Source organism: Oncorhynchus masou, chromosome 29, assembly GCF_036934945.1.
Source record: "Oncorhynchus masou masou isolate Uvic2021 chromosome 29, UVic_Omas_1.1, whole genome shotgun sequence".
In the NCBI taxonomy this organism is placed as follows: domain Eukaryota; kingdom Metazoa; phylum Chordata; class Actinopteri; order Salmoniformes; family Salmonidae; genus Oncorhynchus; species Oncorhynchus masou.
Window position 1 is genome coordinate 44,492,881 of NC_088240.1, and position 22,371 is coordinate 44,515,251.

Genomic DNA, 22,371 nt, shown 5'->3' on the forward strand with positions numbered 1-22,371 from the left:
GGGGCCCCACAAGGATGAGTACTCAGCCCCTTCCTGTACTCCCTGTTCACCCATGACTGCATGGCCATGCAGGTCCCCAACTCAATCACCAAGTTTGCGGCCACTGTTGTGCCAGGTAAATAACCTCTCCCTCAACATCAACCATGCGAAGGAGCTGATCGTGGACTTCAGGAGACAGCAGAGTGAGCACGCCCCCATCCACATCGATGGGGCCGCAGAGAAGGTGAAAAGCTTCAAGTACCTCAGTGTACACATCACTGAAAATCTGAAATGGTCCACCCGCACAGAAGTCGCAATAGTGTCTCTTCAAACTTAGGAGGCAGAAGAAATTTGGCTTGGCCCATAAGACCCTCACAAACTTTTATTGGTGCGCCATTGAGAGCATCCTGTCGGGCTATATCACTGCCTTGTATGGCAACTGCACCACCCGCAACCGCAGGCCTCTCCAGAGGGCCCCCTCCCAGTACCCTGCCCTGAACTGTAGTCACTAGTTAGTTACCACCCGGTTACTTTACCATGCTGCTGACCTATGTATACTTAACAGAAATATAAATGCTGCAGGCGACAATTTCAACAAATCTACAGATTTACAGTTCATATGAGGAAATCCTTACATTGAAATTAATTAAAACCTAATCGATGGATTTCACATGACTGGGCAGGAGCGCAGCCATGGGTGGGCATAGAGCCACCCACTTGGAAGCCAGGCCCAGCCAATCAGTGTTTGTTTTTCTCTACAAAAGAGCTTTATTACAAACAGGAATACTCTTCAGTTTCATCAGTTGTCCGGGTGGCTGGTCTCAGACGATCCCACAGGTGAAGAAGCCGGATGTGGAGGTCCGTGGTCTACGGTTGAGGCCAGTTGGACGCACTGCCACATTCTCTAAAACGACATTGGAGGTGGCTTATGGTAGAGAAAGTAACATTGCATTCTCTAGCAACAGCTCTGGTGGACATTCCTTCAGTCAGCATGCCAATTGCACACACACTCCCTCAAAACTTGACATATGTGGCATTGTGTTGTGTGATAAAACTGCACATTTTAGAGAAGCCTTTTATTGTCCCCAGTACAAGGTGCATCTGTGTAATTATCATGTGGTTTAAATCAGATTTTATTGGTATGCCACACCTGTCAGGTGGATGGATTATCTTGGCAAACTGAGAAATGCCCACTGACAGGGAAGTAAACAAATGTGTACACAACATTTTAGTGAAATAAGCTTTCTGTAGGTATGGAACACGCCTGGGATCTTTTCTTTCAGCTCATGACACATGGGACCAACATTTTACGTTTATTTTAATTGTTCAGTAGACAGTCATGGAACTGGTCACTTTAAATAATGTTTACATACTGTTTTACCACATTCATGTATTCTAGTCAAAGCCTATCCCATGCTGTCTAGGAGCTCTACGGACAATTCCTTCAACCTCATGGCTTGGTTTTTGCTCTGACAACTGTGGGACCTTGAATAGACAGGTGTGTGCCTTTCCAAATCATGTCCAATAAATGTACCACAGGTGGGCTCTAATCAAGTTGTAAAAACATCTCGTCACCAAATGTGTTAAAGGTCAAGGGGTCTGAATACTTTCCGAAGGCACTGTACACACACACACACACACACACACACACACACGGGGTTGTTTTTATTTGTACTATTTTCTTCATTGTAGAAAAATAGTAAAGCGATCAAAAGTATGAAATAACATATGGAATCATGTAGTAACCAAAAAAATGTTAAACAAATCTAAATATATTTTAGATTCTTCAAAGTAGCCATCCTTCGCCTTCACAGCTTTTCACACGTAGTATTCTCTCAACCAGCTTCACCTGTAATGCTTTTCCAACAGTCTTGAAGCAGTTCCCACTTGAAGCAGGTAGCCTAGGGGTTAGAGTGTTGGTCTTCTAACCAAAAGGTTGCAAGATCAAATCCCTGAGCTGACAAGCTAAAAATGTAATTCAGCCCCTGAACAAGGCAGTTAACCCACTGTTCCTGTCATTGAAAATAAGAATTATTACTTAACTGACTTGCCTAGTTAAATAAAAGGTAAATTAAAAAAATATGCTGAGCACTTGTTGGCTGCTTTTCGGTCACTCTGTGGTCCAACTCATCCCAAACCATCTCTTTGCAGCAATTCAACCATGAAGACCTGATTCACACCGTTGATGTTAAGATGTGTCTGTTACTTAAACTTTGTGAAAGAGTTGTTTGGGCAGCATTTTGAGTCTGGTAACTCTACTGAACGTATCCTCTGCTGCAGAGGTAACTCTGGGTCTTCCATTCCTGTGGCGGCCCTCATGAGAGCCAGTTTCATCATAGTGCATGATGGTTTTTGCGACTGCACTTGAAGAAACTTTGTTATTGAAATGTTACAAAGATCAGTCAATCCGTGTCTTAAGGTAATGATGGACTGTCATTTCTCTTTGCTTATTTGAGCTGTTCTTGCCCTAATATGGACTTGGTCTTTTACCAAATAGGGCTATCTTCTTGTCACAACACAATGCGTTTGAGCCAATCAGTTAAGGAAACAAATTTCACAAATTAACTTTTAACAAGGCACACCTGTTAACTGAAATGCATTCCAGGTGACTACCTCATGAAGCTGGTTGAGAGAAAGGGTAGCAACTTTGAAGAAGCTCAAATACGCACTACTGTTCTAAAGTTTGAGGTCACTTAGAAATAGTTAAAAGCACATTTTTGTCCATTAAAATAATATAAAATTGATCAGAGACAGTGTAGACATTGTTAATGTTGTAAATGACTATTGTAGCTGGAAACAGCTGATTATTTATGGAATATCTACATAGGCCCATTATCAGCAACCATCACTCCTGCATTCCAATGGCACGTTGTGTTAGCCTTTTTAAAATGATAAACTTAGCTAATTGAGCATTAGAAAACCCTTTTGCAATTATGTTAGCACAGCTGAAAGCTGTTGTGCTGATTAAAGAGGCAAATCAAACTGGCCTTCTTTAGACGAGTTGAGTATCAGGAGCATCAGCATTTGTGGGTTCGATTACAGGCGCAAATTGGCCAGAAATATAGCCCTTTCTTCTGAAACTAGTCTATTCTTGTTCTGAGAAATGAAGGCTATTCCATGCGAGAAATTGCCAAAAAACGTCAACAGTGAAAAGGCAACTCCGGGATGCTGGCCTTCTAGGCAGAGTTGCAAAGAAAAAAACTCATCTCAGATTGGCCAATAAAAATAAAATATCAAGATGGACAAAAGAACACAGGCACTGGACACAGGAAGATTGGAAAAAAGTGTTTGAGGTGTTTGGATCACGAAGAACATTCGTGAGACGCAGAAAAAATTAAAGGATGCTGAGGAGTGCTTGACGTAATCTGTCAAGCATGGTGGAGGCAATGTTATGGTCTAGGGTTGCTTTGGTGGTGGTAAAGTGGGAGATTTGTACAGGGTAAAAAGGGATCTTGAAGGAAGGCTATCACTCCATACCATACCCGGTGGACAGCACATAATTGGAGCCAATTTCCTCCTACAACAGGACAATGACACAAAGCACATCTCCAAACTATGCAATAACTATTTTGGGAAGAAGCAGTCGGCTGGTATTCTGTCTATAATGGAGTGGCCAGCACAATCACCGGATTGTTGGAGCAGCTTGACCGTAATGGCACGTAAAAAGTATGTACCATACGTAAAAAGTGCCAATCAAGCCAATCCAACTTGTGGGAGGTGCTTCAGGATACATGGGGTGAAATATCTTCAGATTACCTCAACAAACTGACAACTAAAATGCCAAAGATCTGCAAGGCTGTAATTGCTGCAAAATGGAGGATTCTTTGACGAAAGCAAAGTTTGAAAGACAATTATTATTTCAATTTAAAAAAAAAACATTATTTATAGCCTTGTCAACATCTTGACTATATTTGCTACTCATTTTGCAACTAATTTCATGTATGTTTTCATGGAAAACAAGGACATTTCAAAGTGACCCCAAACATTTGAACAGTGTACTTTGATTTGTTGAAGACTTTTTGGTCACATGATTCCATGTGTGTTATTTCATAGTTTTGAAGTCTTTACTATTTTCTACATTGTAGAATATTAGTGAACATTAAAAAAATAATGGAATTAGTAGGTGTGTCCAAACGTTTGACTGTCACGCACGCACGCTCCGGACTCAGATGTTGCTCGTCCTAATATTTCTTTATTAAATTATTTTACTTTCATATGTGTGCATTGTTAGATATTAGTGCACTGTTGAAGCCAGAAACACAATTATTTTGCTGCACCCCAGTAACAAATAAATGCCAAATGTGTATACGACCAATAAAGAACAGTATGACTAGGGTGGCTGGAGTCTTTAGGGCCTTCCTCTGACACCACCTGGTACAGAGGTCCTGGATGGCAGGAAGCTTGGCCCAGGTGATATACTGGGCCGTATGCACTACCCTCTAGTGCCTTGCAGTTGGAGGCCGAGCAGATGCCATACCAGGCAGCAGAGGTGTGGACTCGAGTCACATGACTTGGACTCGAGTCACAACTATGACTTGCAACTCAACTTTGACTTGAACCCCAATGACTCGTGACTTAACTTGGACTTGAGCCTTTTGACTTGACCTGACTTGATACCCTCCTCAAGCCCAGATATTAAAAATTATGCTATGAAAAAAAGGGTGCAGCGCATAAACTCTTCATTTAACAGATTACAATTTGAATTGGAAAGCAGCCAATCAAATTGTGCCAGCTGAGAAAAAAGTGCGTGTGGCAGTGCAGAGGAAAGTCGGCTGGAGAATTCAGATGGAGCCCTTGGAAAGATGATACCCAAAATTATTATTTCTGGATATAAAGATTACGCTGTATCGACAATAACGGATTGCAACTTGCAAAACATGCGGGAAGAAAATTACAGACGGAGGTGCAACAATTTCCAACTTTGTTCGACATTTAAAGCTGCACAAAGAACAGTAATTTGTGGCAAATATAGCCGACAGTATATAATTTATATCTTTGTTAGTGTAGTATGTAGGCTAACATAACGTTAAATCAATGAGCCTCCACAGTCAGTGCAGGAACGTGAACATTGCACCCAAGATTGAGCTACAACTGGCTATGCTGTTGGTAGCCTAAATCCTGCCGGATGTTACTGCTGTTCCTAAATCCTTTGACATACGTTAGTCTAATGTAACCACACACAGGGAATGTGTGTGTGTGTGTTAAGGTTGGGAGATTGTGTACAAGCATACGTCGCTCGATTGCGCCCAATAGCGATCCTCGATAGTCGATTTCTATGGGGGGGCTTTCTCATGGCTACCTATGTATTTCCATGGAAATACAAAGTTTATTTGGAAAGTATAAATACACTGCTCAAATAAATAAAGGGAACACTAAAATAACACATCCTAGATCTGAATGAATGAAATATTCTTAAATACTTTTTTCTTTACATAGTTGAATGTGCTGACAACAAAAATCACGCAAAAATGATCAATGGAAATCAAATTTATCAACCCATGGAGGTCTGGATTTGGAGTCACATTCAAAATTAAAGTGGAAAACCACACTACAGGCTGATCCAACTTTAATGTAATGTCCTTAAAACAAGTCAAAATGAGGCTCAGTAGTGTGTTTGCCTCCACGTGCCTGTATGATGTCCCAGATGTGCTCAATTGGATTCAGGTCTGGGGAACGGGCAGGCCAGTCCATAGCATCAATGCCTTCCTTTTGCAGGAACTGCTGACACACTGAATCCACATGAGGTCTAGCATTGTCTTGCATTAGAAGGAACCCAGGGCCAAACGCACCAGCATATGGTCTCACAAGGGGTCTGAGGATCTCATCTCGGTACCTAATGGCAGTCAGGCTACCTCTGGCGAGCACATGGAGGGCTGTGCGGCCCCCCAAAGAAATGCCACCCCACACCATGACTGACCCACCGCCAAATCGGTCATGCTGGAGGATGTTGCAGGCAGCAGAACGTTCTCCACGGCGTCTCCAGACTCTGTCACGTCTGTCACATGTGCTCAGTGTGAACCTGCTTTCATCTGTGAAGAGCATCGGGCGCCAGTGGCGAATTTGCCAATCTTGGTGTTCTCTGGCAAATGCCAAACGTCCTGCACTGTGTTGAGCTGTAAGCACAACCCCCACCTGTGGACGTCGGGCCCTCATGCCACCCTCATGGAGTCTGTTTCTGACCGTTTGAGCAGACACATGCACATTTGTGGCCTGCTGGAGGTCATTTTGCAGGGCTCTGGCAGTGCTCCTCCCTGCTCCTCCTTGCACAAAGGCGTAGGTAGCGGTCCTGCTGCTGGGTTGTTGCCCTCCTACGGCCTCCTACACGTCTCCTGATGTACTGGCCGGTCTCCTGGTAGCGCCTCCATGCTCTGGACACTACGCTGACAGACACAGCAAACCTTCTTGCCACAGCTTGCATTGATGTGCCATCCTGGATGAGCTGCCCTACCTGAGCCACTTGTGTGGGTTGTAGACTCCGTCTCATGCTACCACTAGAGTGAAAGCACCGCCAGCATTCAAAAGTGACCAAAACATCAGCCAGGAAGCATAGGAACTGAGAAGTGGTCTGTGGTCACCACCTGCAGAACCACTCCTTTATTGTGGGTGTTTTGCTAATTGCCTATAATTTCCAACTGTTGTCTATTCCATTTGCACAACAGCATGTGCAATTTATTGTCAATCAGTGTTGCTTCCTAAGTGGACAGTTTGATTTTACAGAAGTGTGATTGACTTGGAGTGACATTGTGTTGTTTAAGTGTTCCTTTTATTTTTTTGAGCAGTGTATATTTTTTTTTGCATTTTTGCATAAATGTAATATACTATTACTCTTGTTAAAAATATGAAATGGTATTACATTTGGTGAAGAGCACATTATGACTCGTTTAGGGCTTGACTTGAGACTTGAGTGCTAAGACTTGAGACTTACTTGTGACTTGTAAAACAATGACTTGGTCCCACCTCTGCCAAGCAGTGATTCAACCCATCAGGATGCGCTCGATGGTGCAGCTGTATAACTTTTTGAGCATCTGAGGACCCATGCCAAATCTTTTCAGTCTCCTGATGGGTTTTGTTGTGCCGTCTCCACGGCGGTCTTGGTGTGCTTGGACCATGTCAGTTTGTTGGTGACGTGGACACCAAGGAACGTTTAGCGCTCAACCTGCAGCCCTGTCGATGAGAATGGGGGCATGCTCGGTCCTTCTTTTCCTGTAGTCCACAATCATCTCCTTTGTCTTGCTCACATTGAGGGAGAGGTAATAAGTAATAAATGGAAAGTAATAAATGGAAAGCAAAGTTCTATTTTTCTCCCGCTGATCCGAACAATGAACCGATCCGTAAGTCAAAACTGCAATCCGATCCCTGAGTTTTGTAATCCGTTGCACCACTAAAATCTAATGTAACTGAAGTGATTTGGTAAAATGTCAAGGAGTAAAAAAATCAGGTTACTTCCTTCAGAAATTACTTGAGTATGAGTACAAGTACAACCCACAGAGAGTAACTAGAAAAGTACTAGTTCCTCCAAAATTTCAAAGGGCCAACCATGCCAACTCTGGCACATGTGTGCCGGGGTCAGCGGCTATAACAGCTAGACCACACAGGCAACCAATCATTTATTCGACCTATTGCTTTTCTTGAAAATAAAGCAATTAATAAATAATTCATATAATAAAACAATAACTGTTTTACCCCTAATGAAAAATACATCTACACCTTACAGATATAAGAATTCCCACGAGACCCACTGTAGCCTACAAATAATGCTTCCAGCTGCCCCCAGAAGCAACTCTAAACATTCTATATTCATTCAAATTCTGCTGATGAAGGATTATTTTCCTCCTGCGACGAAAGGGGTGACATTAAGATCCGACATATGTATAAATCAAATTTTGAGGCCCCGCATATTGTCATGGAAAGTGTTATTTCCAACAACCAATGAGCAACTCTGGTGGAAATCAAGCTGCACGTTGAGATTGCTGACAGGCCAGTCTCTTTGGCAAATGACAGGAGGGGCAAGGAGTAGAATGTTAGCTAAAATGACTGATAGGTGAATCCTACCTTCCCATTGACATCAATGCATGACTAAGCAAAAATGTGACTTAAGAAGTTAGGATTCAGCCACAAGTACAGAACATTGCAACAAACAGTCAAATATCAAATGCAGGGCTGTGTATTTCGTCTAAAAACCATTGAAGATGCATACAATATATTCATTAAAACAATCATGCATACACACACCTGTCCAAAGACCTCCTCGTTGACGGTAAAGGTGAGGTCCAGCATGTCCTCGATGTCATTGTCCTTCATCCACTGTAAACTCTGGTGAAACTCCTCATCCAGGAACTCCAGGTCACTCAGGTCACACGGGCTGCAGGGGTCAAAGGTCAACAAGAGGAGAACAAGGGTAAATAGAGGTCAAAGATTGAATCCCTAACTCTACAACGAATACGTCTTACATTTCAGTCATTTAGAATGTGCTTATCCAGAGTGTATATCAACCACTTAATATAAGCACGGTAACTGAATTATTAATGCCAAATCCATTTAATCAACTTCTGTCGGTTCAGCTTCCACCAGGTCAGTAGTTTTGTATAAAATATTTTACGTTAAAGCATAACTCGCTATTTGACATGGTGGTTGTGTTTCCAAAACCTATTAACAATGCGTGTTCATGACAATAGGAGCCCTAGCCAGCTGCTGGCTGGGGGCCTGATTGAGACACTCACATGCGCAGCAGGCCCTTGTAGAACGGGCGGGTAAAGAAGGCATCCAGCAGATACTGGTGGATCAGAGCCAGGCCCAGGATACGCCCACTGAAACGGAACCTGGAATACAGAGCAACATCACTGCTAGGTGTACAGTGCAGTGTGTTTATGATGACAAGTCCGATGTTATGGGTTTTTGTGTCTTTGTTCTTTATTTTACCTACAGTAGGTCTGTCCAGCATGACTGTCTGTCTTCCTATATCCATCCACCCACTCATCATCCATATCATTGTAATGTAAACACTGTCACTCACCACTCGTGATGGTTGTCCACGAAGGCAGACATGGGGCTGATCTGCACAGTGTAGGTGTCGTTGGCGGAGTACTCAAACAGGCCGTAGTAAGGGTTAAACAGCTCCCTCGACACCAGGAAGAAGAACTCCCTCGAGGGGCCACTGTAGTCCAGTCTATGAGACACACAACACACTTTTGTAAACCATATATTAAGATTATGGAAAATATACACAACTTACACAGCTATGGGCTAGAGTTTGGAGCATTGGGCCAGTAATGGAAAGGTTGCTGGTTCGAATCCCAGAGCCGACAAGGCGATCTGTCAATCTGCCCTTGAGCAAGGCACTTAACCCTTAACCCTAATTGCTCCAGGGTCACCGTCAATAATGTCCGATCCCTGGCCGCGATCCCACTTTCCGAAGGTGTCTCAGGGGGAGTTGGGAAATAAAAAAAACACATTTCCATTTGACACCAACACTTGTAAAACACAGGACAAATATAAGCACCCACCTATCCGACCTTGACATAACAACCGATGCATATGAGCAAACATAAAGAAAATGTGTAGCATATATGAAATACCTAAATCCAAACACTCACCCTTCCTCGCCCACAAAGCTGACGTAGAGCTTACTCCTCTGCAGGTCTTTGCGGGAGTAGCACATTATCTGATTGAAGGCATCCTCCAATAGGTGATCTCTACGAATGATCAATCTGGAAGGAGGAACACACAGACAGTCACAAACGTGCACACCACACATACACACAGGTTAAGATTAAGCAATACAGGATACGGCTGATATTTATCTGTTGTCTCAACCTGTTGAAATACGTCGTCAAACAGCAACAGTACTCACTTCACTTTCCCAGGTCCCTGGCCATAGCCTTTCGTCTCCAGCTTGCGATAGAAGTTTCTCAGTTTGGCCTCAAAGTCACGTTTGTAAGGGGCAGGGGCGCGTGCATTCGCTCGCTGAGTACCTGAGAGGGGGGCAGAAAAGGAAGAGCAGAGAGGAGGAAGATGAAAAATAGACAAAAAATACACAAGTTCATCAGAAAATCATGTATCTCATTATTACAACTTTCATTAGAATAGAAATAGTTCATATCTAACACTTCACTTTACTGATTGAGAGCGCTAAAGCAACTTCTACGGCTCAAGGTTTAATCTCACTGTCTTGCCCTGGTTAGGATGGATAGTTTGGATTAGAAGCAAAGCTATGGGAAGAAAAGGCATGAGGAGAAAGTGTGTGCGCACGCGGCTTTGCATGTGTGTTCTCACCGGGGGAGCTCTGAGGGGAGGAGCAGTAGCTGGGGTGCAGTAAGGCATGAGGTGGCACATAGGACATAACCTCCTCTTCAAACAGGCTGAGGGAGAGAGGGGTGCTTAATAACACACACACTTATCACAAGCACACTAACAAACACAATACTCACAAACATACAGTCACACACACGCAATACCATCTCGCACACACAAACACACACTAATCACAAACAGACATTAACCCCTGAAGACACACCTGAGCAAAATGACTAGATCAGCATCGCTAGAGAGACGAGCAAGCCCAGAAACACCCTCACTGCGAATGAACTGTAACCTTTCCCTGCAGACACACAGGTTAACATTTGTGATACTGCTGTATGGCACAAACATAACACACATAGAGGGTTAGGATTTAAGGTTAAATATCTGGTTAAAGGGTTCCCATGGTGATTGGGGTAACCTACTTGAGTGAGTGGTTCCTGACGAGCTCTGGCTGCCTCTCCTGCAGGATCTCAATTATGTTGGGTTGCCGTAGAAACGCCACAATCTTGTCGTTGTAGGCTGGGGAGAGACCTGTGTCAATATCGACATGCCTGGGTCTGTAACTGCATGTGTGCGTGTGTGTGTAAGCCAGTGTACTCACCCACAGGCACCAGGTCCTGATTGCGAGTGGACCCACTGAAGGTGCTGGAGGGACAGGGCACGACAGGTGGGCTGGAGTGTCGCATGTCATCTACCACCTGCAACATAAGGGGACACACATTTTAGTCAATTCCATTAACCTGCATTATTCGTTTTACAATAAGCATTATGATTGATATTGGTCTTGTTAAAGCAGCTTGAATAAAGTCTTAGTGCTGATCTCTGGCCTGTATTCCAGTGTGTCAGTAGTGCAGTGGGTATAATAGACTACATTTAAAGCTGTGATGGCAAATTCCGTTGAGGCCGACTGAAAATACCATTCACTTTGGCAGTATTGTCTATTTTGGATGTGCAAGCTAGCATGTTCTTCAAACCAGCTAGCCAGGCAAGCTGCCAAGCCACATGTACTGTAGGGTAGTCCACTAGTTTGCATGCTGTCCGGTCTGACCATGTTTTGAGTCGCCTATGGGAATTTAGCAGTAGTCTCACCTCGCCTGCGCTGTGGCTGCGTTGGCGGTTAAGGTGCTGTCGGTGGGCCAGCAGGCTAGTTGAGTGTGCACTCTGGAGGGGGAGCCGCGGGTCGATGAAGGTTGTGGAGCGACAGTTGTGATCCACAAAGAAGGGCTGTGGAGACACACAGCCAGCCACTTACATTAAGATAGATAGACTGTAGTTTATAAAGGTGTACTGTACATACAGTTCCAGTCAAAAGTTTGGACACACCTACTCATTCAAGGGTTATTTATTTTTACCGTTTGCCTTGACAGCTTTGCACACTCTTGGGATTCTCTCAACCAGATTCCCCTGGAATGCTTTTCCAACAGTCTTGAAGGAGTTCCCACATATGTAGGGCACTTGTTGGCTGCGTTTCCTTCATTCTGCAATCCAACTGATCCCAAACTATCTCAATTAGGTTGAGATCAGATGATTGTGGAGGCCAGGTCATCTGAAGCAGCACTCAATCACTCTCCTTGGTCAAATAGCCCTTACACAGCCTGGAGGTGTGTTGAGTCATTGTCCTGTAGAAAAACAAATGACAGCCCCACTAAGCCTAAACCAGATGGGATCGTGTATCGCTGCAGAATGCTGTGGGAGCCATGCTCGTTAAGGGTGCATTGAATTCGAAATAAATCAGTGTCACCAGCAAAGCACCCCCACACCTCCATGCTTCGCGGTGGGAACCAACCATGTGGAGATCATCTGTTCACCTACTCGGCATCTCACAAAGACATGGCAGTGGGAACCAAAAATTTCCAATCTGGACCAAAAGGACAGATTTCCACGAGTCTAATGTCCATTGCTCGTGTTTTTTGAACCAAGCAAGTCTGGTCTTACTGGTGTCCTTTAGTAGTGGTTTCTTTGCAGCAATTCAACCATGAAGGCCTGATTCACGCAGTCGCCTCTGAACAGTTGATGGTGAGATGAACTCTGATGAATTTATTTGGGCTGCAAATTCTGAGGCTGGCAACTCTAATGAAGTTATCCTCTGCAGCAGAGGTAACTCTGGGTCTTCCTTTCCTTCGGCAGTCCTAATGAGAGCCAGTTTCATCATAGAGCTTGATGGCTTTTGTGACTGCACTTGAAGAAAATGTCAAAGGTCTTGAAATGTTCCGGATTGACTGACCTTCATGTCTCAAAGTAATGATGGACTGCAGAAACAAAGATGGCACTGATGGAGATGGCAGCATCGCGACTAGCTCTTAGGAAAATGCAGTATTTCATTTTTTATGTACTATTTTTACATTAGCTCAGGAAATGTTGTCATTACATACAGCCGGGAAGAACTATTGGATATTAGAGTGCCGACTCACCAGAACTACCAGACCTCCCTGGAGCAGATCCTTTGTTCACTCTCCCCAGAGCAATTTAACTTATTCCAGAGGCCGACACAGAACGTCACCGGCGGAGGAGAGGCACTCGACGCAGCCTGCTGGTTTGACCTAGGAGGCGCGCACAGCATCCACCACTTCTGAGTATTTAACTCGCTAATGTTCGGTCTTTGGATTTAAAAAAAGTTGAGTTTAGAGCAAGGATTTCTATCCAGAGAAACATTGCGTACTTTGATTCACGGAAACATGGCTCTCTCGGGACACTGTCGGAGTCCGTAAAGCCAGCAGGATTCAAAGTACATCGCACAGGAATAAATATCTTTGGGAAGCAGAAGGGCAGTGGAGTGTGTTTCATGATTAATGACTCATGGTGTAATTCTAGGAACATACAGGAACTCAAGTCCTTTTGTTCACCCAACCTAGAATACCTCACAATTAAATGTTGACCATATTATCTCCCAAGAGAATTCTCCTCGAAGAACTTCACTGGACTTTATGCAAACTGGAAACCACATAACCCGAGGCTGCATTTATTGTAGCTGGGGATTTTAACAAAGCCAATCTGAGGACAAGGCTACCAAGGTTCTTTCAACATGCTGACTGTCCTACCTGAGCTACTAAGACTCTCAAACATTGCTATTCAAACTTCCTGAATACTTAAAAGGCCCTCCCCCGCCCTCCTTACGGCAAATCTGTCCACAACTCCATCTTGCTCCTCCAGTCCTATAGGCAGAAACTCAAACAGGAAGTACCCATGCTTCGTACTATTTCACGCTGGTCTGACCAATCGGAATCTATGCTTCAGGATTGTTTTGATCAAGTGGACTGGGATATGTTCCAGGTAGCTTGTGAGAAAATAATCTAGACGCATATACGGAGACTGAGTTTATAAAGGAAGTGTATCGGAGATGTAGTATCCACTGACTATTAAAACCTACCCTAACCAGAAACCATGGATAGATGGTAGCATTCATGCAAAACTGAAAGCGTGAACCACCGCATTTAACCATGGCAAGGCGATAGGTAATTTGGCAGAATATAAACAGTGTAGTTATTCACTCCGCAAGACAACCAAACAAGCTAAATGTCAGTATAGAGATAAAGTGGACTCGCAATTTAACGGCTCAGACCCGAGACGTAGCAGGGACTACAGACAATCACGGACTACAAAAGGAAAACCAGCCACGTCGCCGAAACCGACGTCTCGCTTCTGGATAGGCTAAACACATTCTTCACACGCTTTGAGGATAACAGTGCCAACGACGTGGCCCGCTACAAAGGGCTGTGGGCTCTTCTCTGTGGCAGATGTGAGTAAAACATTTAAACTGTGTTAACCCTCGCAAGGCTGCCGGGCCCAGACAGCACCCCTAGCTGCGTCCTCAAAGCATGCGCAGACCAGCTGGCTAGAGTGTTTACAGACATATTAAATCTCTCCCCATCCCAGTCTGCTGTCCTCACATGCTTCAAGATGGCCACCATTGTTCCTGTACCTTGTCACAACACAACTGATTGGCTCAAACGCATTAGGAAGTGAATAAATTCCACAAATTAACTTTTAACACACATGTTTAATTGCAATGCTTTTCAGTTGACGACCTTATGAGGCTGGTTGAGAGAATGCCAAGTGTGCGCAAAACTATCATCAAGGAAAAGGGTGTCTACTTTGAAGAATCTAAAATATATTGATTTGTTTTAACACTTTTTTGGGGGGTTGCTACATGATTCCATATGTGTTATTTCATAGCTTTGATGTCTTCACTACTATTCCACAATATAATACAAGTAATACAAGTAAATAAAAACCCTGGAATGAGTAGGTGTCCAAACTCTTGACTGGTACTCTATATCCACACACACCCTGCTCTTACACCCAACCCCACTTCACACACACCCCTACCCCCCACACACTGGTCCAGACCTTGCCGGTCTGGTCGTGCTTCATCTCCCAGCCCCTGGGTAGCTCCAGCTGGCTGTTGGTGAACATGTTGAGGAAGGCCACCAGGTCCCGATTGTGCTGGTAACGCTCATAGTGGTGGGCGTCCCGACGCACCTTACTGATCATGTGCTTCAGGCAGGTGTTGCTCGTAAACATGCTGTAGGCACTCTGGGGAGGGAGGGGGGGGGGAACAGACTGATGAGGACATCAAAAGAGGGACATTAAATGCTGGGCTCTTCTGTAAATGGGGTTATTACTGTGAGCAAACACATTAAGGGAGAATGATGAATGAAAACCCAGGTAGCATGGCTCGTATTTATATATCAATTAACCTGATGAAGGCAACATTTGAAGTAAACGAGAAAAGAGCAGTTCACTCCAAGAAGCTCTTTCCTTACCATACACACCTTTGCAGATCATTATCAACTACTGAGAGATATGACATGGTAAGGGTGACCTTGAGGGACCAAAGGTGATCCATAAGAAGGTGAAAGGTGAGAGTTGAGCGCCTGTGCAGCCAGACTCACAGGGTTAGAATGCAGCACGGTGAAGAAGTCTGTGCTGCACAGGAACTTTGCGCTTGGGGACTGGAGCAGCAGAGAGAGACGCGACCGAGAGCTGGAGTGACCCACTGCGCTCTCTCTCCTGTACTCTACAACAGACAAAACAAAAACTGTTAGAGGTAAATATATGTTGGAAAGGGTGTGTGTGTGTGTGTGTGTCTGTGCGTGCGCTTGTATGCACACGCACACAGTATGTGTGCATACCTCGTGTGTGTTATCAGTGCGTGTGTGTATGAATGTTAGTGTACAAGCACACCAGGGATGGTCTGGGGCAGAAAGTCACTCTCTGTGGGCTCTGGTGGGAGGTCAACTGTGTTCTCCTCAGACCTCTCACTGGTCATCGTCCTCCTGATGCTCTGATATCTGACAGCCAAAATAGAGTAAGAGGGAAAGAAGGACAGTGTGAGAAAAAAAGGAAAGGGTGTGAAGGGTTGAGGAGAGAGAGGAAATGTAGAGGATTGAAGTTACAAAAGTGTGTTCACCTGAGTGTGTGGGGGAGAGAGAAGGTGTGAGTACGTATATGTACGTACATATATGTGTGCGAGTGTATGAGCGCATGGTGTGTATGTACGTGTGTGTGTGCGCCTCTACATGATTACAGACCTGCGGTTGAGCTGCTCCATCTGTTGGATGGAGCTGGAGCGGGTCAGGCCCTGGGGAGCGGGGGGTCCGGTGGGGCGCTGCCACGTGGTGGTCCGGTTCACGTGATCGACAAAGAAAATACGACCGTGACTATCGATCCTCGCCTCCCAGTCTGAGGAGAACAAACACATGGCTTTATATTCGCAAACACACACTTAACATGAGACAGAGGCAATGTCCCAAATGGCACCCTAGTTCCTTTATAGTGCACTACTTTTGACCAAAGCTCGTAAGGAATAGGGTGCCATTTGGGACATAACCACAGTCAAACTAAATTCACACATGGTTGACATGCAGATGCATTCTGACAGAACCATGACACCTCGAATAGCATAAAAATACACTATATCAAATAGTATACCATTGTGTATATAGCAGTTAGAAATGTAGGACAAGTCATAGATTTAGATAGACAGCTCTAATGACACAAAGCGTGTTTTAGCATGGGCAGTGCCATTGAGAACTGTCACCATTTTGAAGTAGATATGCAGGTCATAAGGAAAGGATCAGCCAATGAATTATACTCCTCAGCAAACATTCCGTAACTGCATGTGGCAGTAAATTTCCAACATTGGTTTTTATATATGTTCAGACAACACACTCCAGGTGGCAGTATGCACCCTTTCAGTTGGTCTACATACTTATAGAAGTAATAGTCAAAGAAGCCATTAAGGCACAAATACAAAGAAGCCCCTCGATCAGCCTCTATGGAGCCAAATATACACATTGTATCAAGCAGCCTTCTTTCTCTCTTGTTTGTCATCTTCCTTCACCTCAAATACATACAGATATAGTATGTACAGACAGACACTTACTAGGAGGTAACGGTTCGTCCACTCGTTGGTAACGGTGAATGTCATGGCGCACTGAGGGGAGGCAGTGCACGGGGTGACCGTTCACTTGAGCACCTGAGGATACATTCAGGAAAAGAGCACATGAGCCTTTTTATAGTTATGGCAATTCACTATTAGTTTCTACATGACTGGATTAATTAATCATATTTAATGATAATTTCAAGTAGGGGTGTACGTGGATGCTTTGATGAATCCCACAGAAGCAAAATGGTAATATAATGTAGTTATAATTTCAAAGATACAAGGTAAATATTAGACTGCAAAATAAAGCATAAAGAAATTTTAAAAGTGGTAGTTACATACCGTCTTCTCCATCTGCCTCCATGGCAACTGCATCTGAATCAACAGATACGGCCACCCCTGCAGGTCTTGGCTCCTCCCCCTCCTCATCCTGGGGAACATCCGCAGATACCTGTAAGCTCCACATCCGCTCACTAATCTCCTCCCCTGGCTCCAGCGCATTGGTAGACGGAGCATCTCCTTCAACCTCATTGGCTGACGTATGCCCGCCCCCCTCGTCATCTACGTGCTGGTGGGTGGGTGGAGTGCCAGTGAAGGAGTCTCCCCCTGGGTCAATGGCAGCTACTGCCCTCTCCTCTGCCTCCTGCAACATGAGGGTTCAATGAGGTCAGAACAGTGTTTCCCAAATGCTGGGTCAGGACCAGGGATGTAGTGGAGCTTTAATAAATTATGTTAACACACCTTATTTGCTTTGGTGAATAACGTTCGTGCGCCTATAACACTAAAATGACATTGTTAGTATTTGCGCTACCTGCCGGGCATCATCTCGAAAGGCGTTCTTGTTCACCCACCTTTTTTTTAACCACTAACCACATCTCTGGGTAGGACCCAATGGCAGGTTGTGGTTCATTCTTTTAGAACTGCAGCTTTTCATTTTTGATACCTTGTTTCAGCAAACAAAATCCTCACAAAGTAAGGTAAGGTCCTGGCTAGAAACATCTGACAGCATCTGACACAATCACACAAGATTTTAGTTCTGGGTTTCCTTGATTGTTCCTTGACTTACTACTACAGATATATTATAGGCTTTTTTATGTATTGCATAGAGAACCTTTAACCATGGGTATGATCTACTCACTTAACCACCAGTCACTCACCTCAGCCGTGGACATTGTGATTGGGCAACTCTCTGAGGAAGAGAAGACTGTCTGTGGGGCCATTGCCATGGAGCAGGTGTCAATCGGCGACGAGGGGTTGTCAGCGGGCCCCTGGCCCTCCTCTGGCCCCTCCAGGCCCCCAGCCAAAAGACTCTGGGACAGCGCCTCTGAGAAGAAAGGAACTTCCTCCACCTCCGAGAAAACATCAGGCTCTGAGGAGTCCTCGAGGTCGAGGGCCAGGTCTAACTCAGGGGCCACATTGGATTCACCACCAGGGTCACAATCTTCCCCCGTTACCATCAGCTGTTCATCTCCCGCCACCCTGGGTTCCAGCTGCTCAGGGTCAGGATCCTGCTGTAGCTCTGGGACAAAGTCTTCTTCTTCAGGCCCCTCGGGACCCCCGTTGAGCAGCAGGGGGGACCCGGGCACCGGGTAAATGTCAGTGGGCCCCGAGCGCTCCTCATCTTCGTCTGAGTCAATGTGCAGCATGGCACTGAGACGTGTGTGAGTGGGAAAGCTAGAGCGCAGCTTCGGTGAAGCGGCGCCCAGGGGCCTCTCTCCGGGGCCCTTGGGGGCCTCGATGGCATCCAGGCCTTCGCTCAGGGACCTCTGCAACCGTAGAGGGCCAGAGTAGGATTCACCCTCTGTGGTTCTGCCCTCTGTACCGCTAAAGTCCCTATAGTCTGGGACTGGATAGGCTGTGGCCCCGCCTTCCCAGGACCTCTGTGAGCCCAGGGAGCCAGTAGGGGAGGGGCCTCCAGTAACCACCCCCGGGAGTAGGTGGGGCAGATCCTCGTCATCTGATGGAGTCCCAGGGGCCCCGTTATTGGGCACACCAATGATAGAGTCTGGAGAGGCCCCTGAGCATGAACGAGATCAAGATTCATCATTTTGTAATACCTTTTTCTCCATTACAATTCAGCAATGTGTACTTCAATTAGGTATTGTTGTTTACAAACACAATAAATTACAGGCAATGGCCCTCACCGTCAGGTCCAGTGGATGTGAGCTCCACCCTGAACTGCATCTGGCCACTCACGTGCTCAGTGGGCAACCGTCGACACAGAGAGAAGCTCAGAGGCTGGAGACTGAGGATAGACGGACAGAAAAACAAACAACCAAATGCAATTACTCAACTATAGTTAACACGCAATGATAAAGTATAGAGAACAATCAATAATTATGAGCATGCGTCTAAATGAGCATAATTAAAAACACGTATGTCTTTGAGTGTGTATAAATTGTTTGTTTGTTTTAAAGCACGTGTGTGTGTGTGTGTGTGTGTGTGTGTGTGTGTAGGTGTGTGTGTAGGTGTGTGTGTAGGTGTGTGTGTAGGTGTGTGTGTAGGTGTGTGTGTAGGTGTGCCCCCGTTTTCCAGGTCACCTACCCAGGTATTTTCTCAATCAGCCTCTGCACAGGAATGGTCAGCTGACCAAGGAAGCGTTTGATGATTGGTCGACTTTTGGCAAACTTGTCCTTCACCTCGATGTTCAGAATGTCTGTCATCAGTGCTACAAAAGTGTATTTCTATAGAGAGAGGGAGAAACAGACTGTTAGAAAGGTCAGATGGTGCTTGGCTAAGTAAAAGTGATTTGCGGTGAGCAGAGGATTAGCACCGATTTAAGTGGACAGCAACTTAATTGGAAATCTGAAGTGCAACACCACGACAATCTGAGCAAGGAGAAGCCTAGCAGGGAAGGCTCGCTCGGCTCCCCATGAACTCTATATTTCGCTAGACTCTTCAGCCATATTGATTTCAAACATTTAATCATTACAATATTGTAAATAATAGGGAACTCATCTAGTGAGTGAACCAGTGATCTATGAGTGGAGTGAGTGTATGTCTGTGCACGTGTGTGCGCGTGTGTGTGTGTGTGTGTTCATGCATGTTTATAGATCACCTCTCCGCGCCACTTAGGGTTGGTGGTATTGGCAATGATGGCGGAGCGTCTCTCCTGTCCATGGTGGCTGAAGGTGGGGAAGCCACTTCTCTTCCCAGGGTGGATGGACATCTTCAGGTAGGGATCCGGGTTGAAGAACATACCCTTCTTCAGCCCCACCGCATGCATATCTACACAGAGGAAGAGCGTCATTAAATCAGGGGCTGTATATGTCAAGAGTCTCCGAGTAGGAGTGCTGACCCAGGATCAGTTTAGCTTTTTAGCTCACAACGAATAAGACTACATGGAAGGTAGTGTGTGTGTGGGGGGGGACATCAGTCCTACTCTGAGACCCACTACATTACCTTGTTATTTAACCTTCCAAAATGGACATGCAAGCCGTTTCAATAAAGGCTTTTATCTGCAACTGCAGTTTTGACCAAGTCCAATTGTTAATGTCACAAGCCAGGGAAACCAAAGAGCAGCTTACCATTTGAACTCATTGCAAAACGAAGAGTTGCAGAAACTTTGGCTTTTTCACTAGTTGTCAGAGGTTTATTGCAAGGGAAGGATGACATGCATACACATTCATTCGGTTCTACTTTTGTGATAGAAATCCATGCGCGAGGCCAATTGGAAGAAACTTTAGTCAACGATTGAGGCTGACTGTATAACTGCTTGCATGTCGGATGTTAGGAGCAATGCAAAGTTGGAACTTATTTTCAAGTGGGAATAACACATGTAAGGAGGAATAAAAAAAGGTCAAATAAAGAAGCAGTAGTAGATTGCAATAACGGGTTCATCGATAATGGAAAACTTTGACGCTCTTCTATTAAATCATTTGAATCCGAACTATAGAGGGCACCTTTTCTAAGTCAGAGTCAATGAGCACATCTTCCTGGTTTTAGCCAAACCACACCTCACCTGTCAAAGTAAAGCTGATTAGTTTGCGAGGATTATCTGTGGATGACTGCCCCTCACTTTGACCTTCTCCCTGAGAGACACAGAGAAGTTGAATGTAAAACACACACAGACACACAACACACACACACACACAACAAACCATAAACACACAGGCAGACACACCAGGACTCCAGGGTTCTTCACAGTGATGCAGGGGGTGGTTGCTCTCAGGGCTCCACTGACGCCGTGATAGTACTTGAAGCAGATCTTGGTCTCAGCTAGAGGGAAAACAGAGAGATGCATGATATGAACACCATCCCTCGTTTCTCTCTTCACCCACTCTTTGGCTGGCTGCGCCTCAATTATGAGACGGGACTTGTAATGTTCTTACGCAACAGGGAAGTACGTACATGAGTAATGCAAAACGTACAAATCTAGCTCACAATTACTTGTTAATTCTATAATACATGCAAACACAAGTCAATTAAAAGTAGTATACTGTGTAATTGCAGTGTAATTCCCTTCCCATTAGTTACCCATGAAATAATGCCACTACGGTTGTTCCCTATAGGCCCTGCTCAAAAGTAGTGCACTACGGGGCATCCCGAGTGGAGCAGCGGTCGAAGGCACTGCATCCCAGTGCTAGAGGAATCACTACAGATCCGGGTTCGACCTGTAGTGACAATTGGCCCAGCGCCATCCAGGTTACGGAGCGTTTGGCCGGATGGGATGTCCTTTTTCCATCAAGCTCTAGCGCATCCTTGTGGAGGCCGGGAGGATGCACGCCGACTTCGGTCGCCAGCTGTACAGCGTTTCCTCCGACACATTGGTGTGGATGTCTTCCGGGTTAAGCGAGCAGTGTCAAGAAGCAGTTTCGGAGGACGCAAGGCTCTCGACCTTCGCCTCTCCCGAGTCCGCACGGGAGTTGCAGCAATGCAGCAAGACTAACTACCAATTGGATATTACGAAAGGTACAAAAATACAATTCCACACTACATAGGGAATAAGGTGCCATTTGGAATGAAACCAATGTCAATTATTAAGTATTGTATCTCCCCCTTTCTTAATCCTGTCCCATTGTAATGGGTGTAGTCCAAAGACCTTTTGAAAAGTAGTTTCGACATTATACTTGATCATATTTCTCACTGTATGAATCCCACTGATGCTTTCTCTCCTCTCCTCTCACCGTCCATGAAGTAAGGCCCAGGCTCCAACCTCCAGACGATCTGGCCCCTCTGTGTCCCATTCACCCCACGGTTCTTACAGTCCCACACATTGGATGGGCTGATTTCATCTGGGCCGGCGAACAGAAAGAAAGCGCCGTCAGTCCAGTCAGTATGTGTGTGGGGTTCTAAATGAGTACATGGTTCTAAAATGTGAGTGCGTGCGTGTTGTGTTCTATGAAGACATGACCGTGACAGACAAACTTCTGGATTATTGTCCAACTTTGAAAATGGTTGACCCCAAATAACATTATAAATGTTATGGTCAGATGTTTATTGAATAGCACTTGTCTACGCTCCACATTGCAGCCTTATCACAGCTGTTGTTCCATGTCTGTTTAGTCTCATGTCATATAACCATGACAGATACCTAACTTCAGACAATTTTCCTTTAATCCATAAATGTAGTGCCTAAAATGCATTCTCTGCAACCTCTAACACAAAGGACAAGAAATTGTAACCTACCACGGTGTTAAAACTGAGGGAATTACGCTGTACGTAGCACTTTCGTCCCCCCCCCCAATAATGAACCACCACTTCAGGCT

At 45.0% G+C, this 22,371-nt stretch overlaps 1 protein-coding gene across 2 annotated transcripts in view; it reads right to left on the minus strand.

Moving 5' to 3' along the window:
• The window catches only part of LOC135519895 (E3 ubiquitin-protein ligase HECW2-like), a 62,927-nt gene that overhangs the window by 20,965 nt on the left and 19,591 nt on the right, over window positions 1-22,371 (minus strand). For both annotated transcript variants that reach the window (XM_064945111.1, XM_064945110.1), the window contains exons 3-25: window positions 21,790-21,897; window positions 20,787-20,881; window positions 20,625-20,694; window positions 19,722-19,891; window positions 19,208-19,347; window positions 18,808-18,908; window positions 17,821-18,680; window positions 17,006-17,306; window positions 16,664-16,756; window positions 15,810-15,960; window positions 15,463-15,569; window positions 15,171-15,295; window positions 14,626-14,811; window positions 11,368-11,502; window positions 10,880-10,976; window positions 10,701-10,797; window positions 10,493-10,576; window positions 10,252-10,337; window positions 9,830-9,950; window positions 9,573-9,686; window positions 8,993-9,145; window positions 8,700-8,798; window positions 8,212-8,341 (exon numbers count right to left, since the gene is read on the minus strand). In XM_064945111.1, the coding sequence (XP_064801183.1) occupies window positions 8,212-8,341; window positions 8,700-8,798; window positions 8,993-9,145; window positions 9,573-9,686; window positions 9,830-9,950; window positions 10,252-10,337; window positions 10,493-10,576; window positions 10,701-10,797; window positions 10,880-10,976; window positions 11,368-11,502; window positions 14,626-14,811; window positions 15,171-15,295; window positions 15,463-15,569; window positions 15,810-15,960; window positions 16,664-16,756; window positions 17,006-17,306; window positions 17,821-18,680; window positions 18,808-18,908; window positions 19,208-19,347; window positions 19,722-19,891; window positions 20,625-20,694; window positions 20,787-20,881; window positions 21,790-21,897 (3,623 nt within the window). The remainder of the gene's footprint in view (window positions 1-8,211; window positions 8,342-8,699; window positions 8,799-8,992; window positions 9,146-9,572; window positions 9,687-9,829; window positions 9,951-10,251; window positions 10,338-10,492; window positions 10,577-10,700; window positions 10,798-10,879; window positions 10,977-11,367; window positions 11,503-14,625; window positions 14,812-15,170; window positions 15,296-15,462; window positions 15,570-15,809; window positions 15,961-16,663; window positions 16,757-17,005; window positions 17,307-17,820; window positions 18,681-18,807; window positions 18,909-19,207; window positions 19,348-19,721; window positions 19,892-20,624; window positions 20,695-20,786; window positions 20,882-21,789; window positions 21,898-22,371) is intronic.